The sequence below is a fragment of the Mandrillus leucophaeus genome, unplaced genomic scaffold (assembly GCF_000951045.1).
Source record: "Mandrillus leucophaeus isolate KB7577 unplaced genomic scaffold, Mleu.le_1.0 Scaffold86, whole genome shotgun sequence".
Taxonomy (NCBI): domain Eukaryota; kingdom Metazoa; phylum Chordata; class Mammalia; order Primates; family Cercopithecidae; genus Mandrillus; species Mandrillus leucophaeus.
Window position 1 is genome coordinate 2,807,368 of NW_012109363.1, and position 1,557 is coordinate 2,808,924.

The 1,557-nt window shown below is 49.8% G+C and overlaps 1 protein-coding gene across 1 annotated transcript in view; it reads right to left on the reverse strand.

Moving 5' to 3' along the window:
* Positions 1–247: 247 nt before the first annotated feature.
* NKX3-1 (NK3 homeobox 1) overlaps positions 248–1,557 on the reverse strand; it is a 41,540-nt gene continuing 40,230 nt past the window's right edge. The window contains exon 4 of the mRNA XM_011968828.1: positions 248–785. Within this exon, the coding sequence (XP_011824218.1) occupies positions 425–785 (361 nt within the window). The 3' untranslated portion in view covers positions 248–424. The remainder of the gene's footprint in view (positions 786–1,557) is intronic.

The window sequence follows — 1,557 nt, forward strand, 5'->3', positions numbered from 1 at the left end:
ATTCAGTTGGTGACATCCTCGTCCTGGCTGTCCTTTCTCCCGTTAGGTTTGCTCTTTCAGAGTTGATATTCAGTGACACAGGAGGATGGAGTTGTAGAACAGAATCCTCAGGTGTACAGTTCATCCAAAATCATGCAAAGAGCTGAAAACAGCACTTGATTTTCCCTCTCTCCCCTTCAAACAGGTAGCCAGAAGCAAAAAAATGACCTACAGTATGCACTGGGGGACAGACTTAGATATTAAAACGTTCACTGTCTCTGTTGTTTCATTGTCTCAGTAGTGAAGATGTGAGATTTCCACAGAAATCTCCAATAGCTTCGTTGTGCACACCTCTTGCTCCCTGACCTTTGCCCCTTGTGCTTTTCATAGACACACCCTGGGGAAAGCAGTTTTTGATCATACATGGTTGTCACCTGAGCTGGCATTACCAAAAAGCTGGGCTCCAGCTGCCCACGCAGTACAGGTATGGGTAGTAAGGATAGTTGTTATACAAGGAGACCAGGGAGGCCCGGGAGAAGGCCTCCTCTTTCAGAGCCGGCAAAGAGGAGTGCTTCTCCAAGTCTCCCAGCTCCGAGGAGAGCTGCTTTCGCTTAGTCTTATAGCGTCTGTTCTGGAACCATATCTTCACTTGGGTCTCCGTGAGCTTGAGGTTCTTGGCCAGGTGGGCCCGTTCAGGGGCCGACAGGTACTTCTGATGGCTGAACTTCCTCTCCAACTCGATCACCTGAGTGTGGGAGAAAGCAGCTCGAGAGCGCTTCTGCGGCTGCTTAGGGGTTTGGGGGAGGCTTGGAAGGGAGCCTGAAGTGTTTTCACAGTCCAACAGATAAGACCCCAAGTGCCTTTCTGGAAAGGACAGCGGGGAAAGAGGGATGGGAAGACAAAAGTTACATGTTAGCAGGGAAGAGAACAGAATTCAATCCACCCTTATCTCTTTAGTGAGTGAACAAACAGCCCACTGTCATCGTGGATACATTTCACTTTTTTCACATGACTAAGGAGCTCTCCGGAGTGAAGAGTGAGTAAATATGTTTATAACCTATTCATTTTCTAAGAATCATTAAGAACCCAAAGTTAGAGATGTTTCGTGGTTGAACTTTCTCCCTATTGTCTAGTAGAATTAGATAGGGATTCTGGATCTGTGTGCTGAGGAGAGGCGGGAGAGGGAGGCAGGGAAGACAGAGGAACAAGACACCCGGGAAGGCCGGACCAAAAGGCATCCGGTGTTAGGACTCAGGTGGGCAAGAAAGGGCTTGTGCCACGGGAGACGCAGAGGCAGGCTCATTCTGGACTTTAATTCCGTCTTCGCTAAACTAGGCGTTCGGTCGCCTCATCAGAAGTGACAGGAAAGAAAATAACTCTTTCCTGGAGGGAACCCAAAATGTACCGCTTTACTGCCCACAGGATTGGGAAGCACACGGAGGCTTTCCTGGTCAACCTCTACTTTGTCACTATTAATAAGTTATCATTAGTTCTCGTAACTACCGTGGGGCTGGCGCCGATCGCGGGTGGCGCGGGGCGGGATCCGCTCCCGGGACGGTGGAGGGCAGTGGCGCTGCG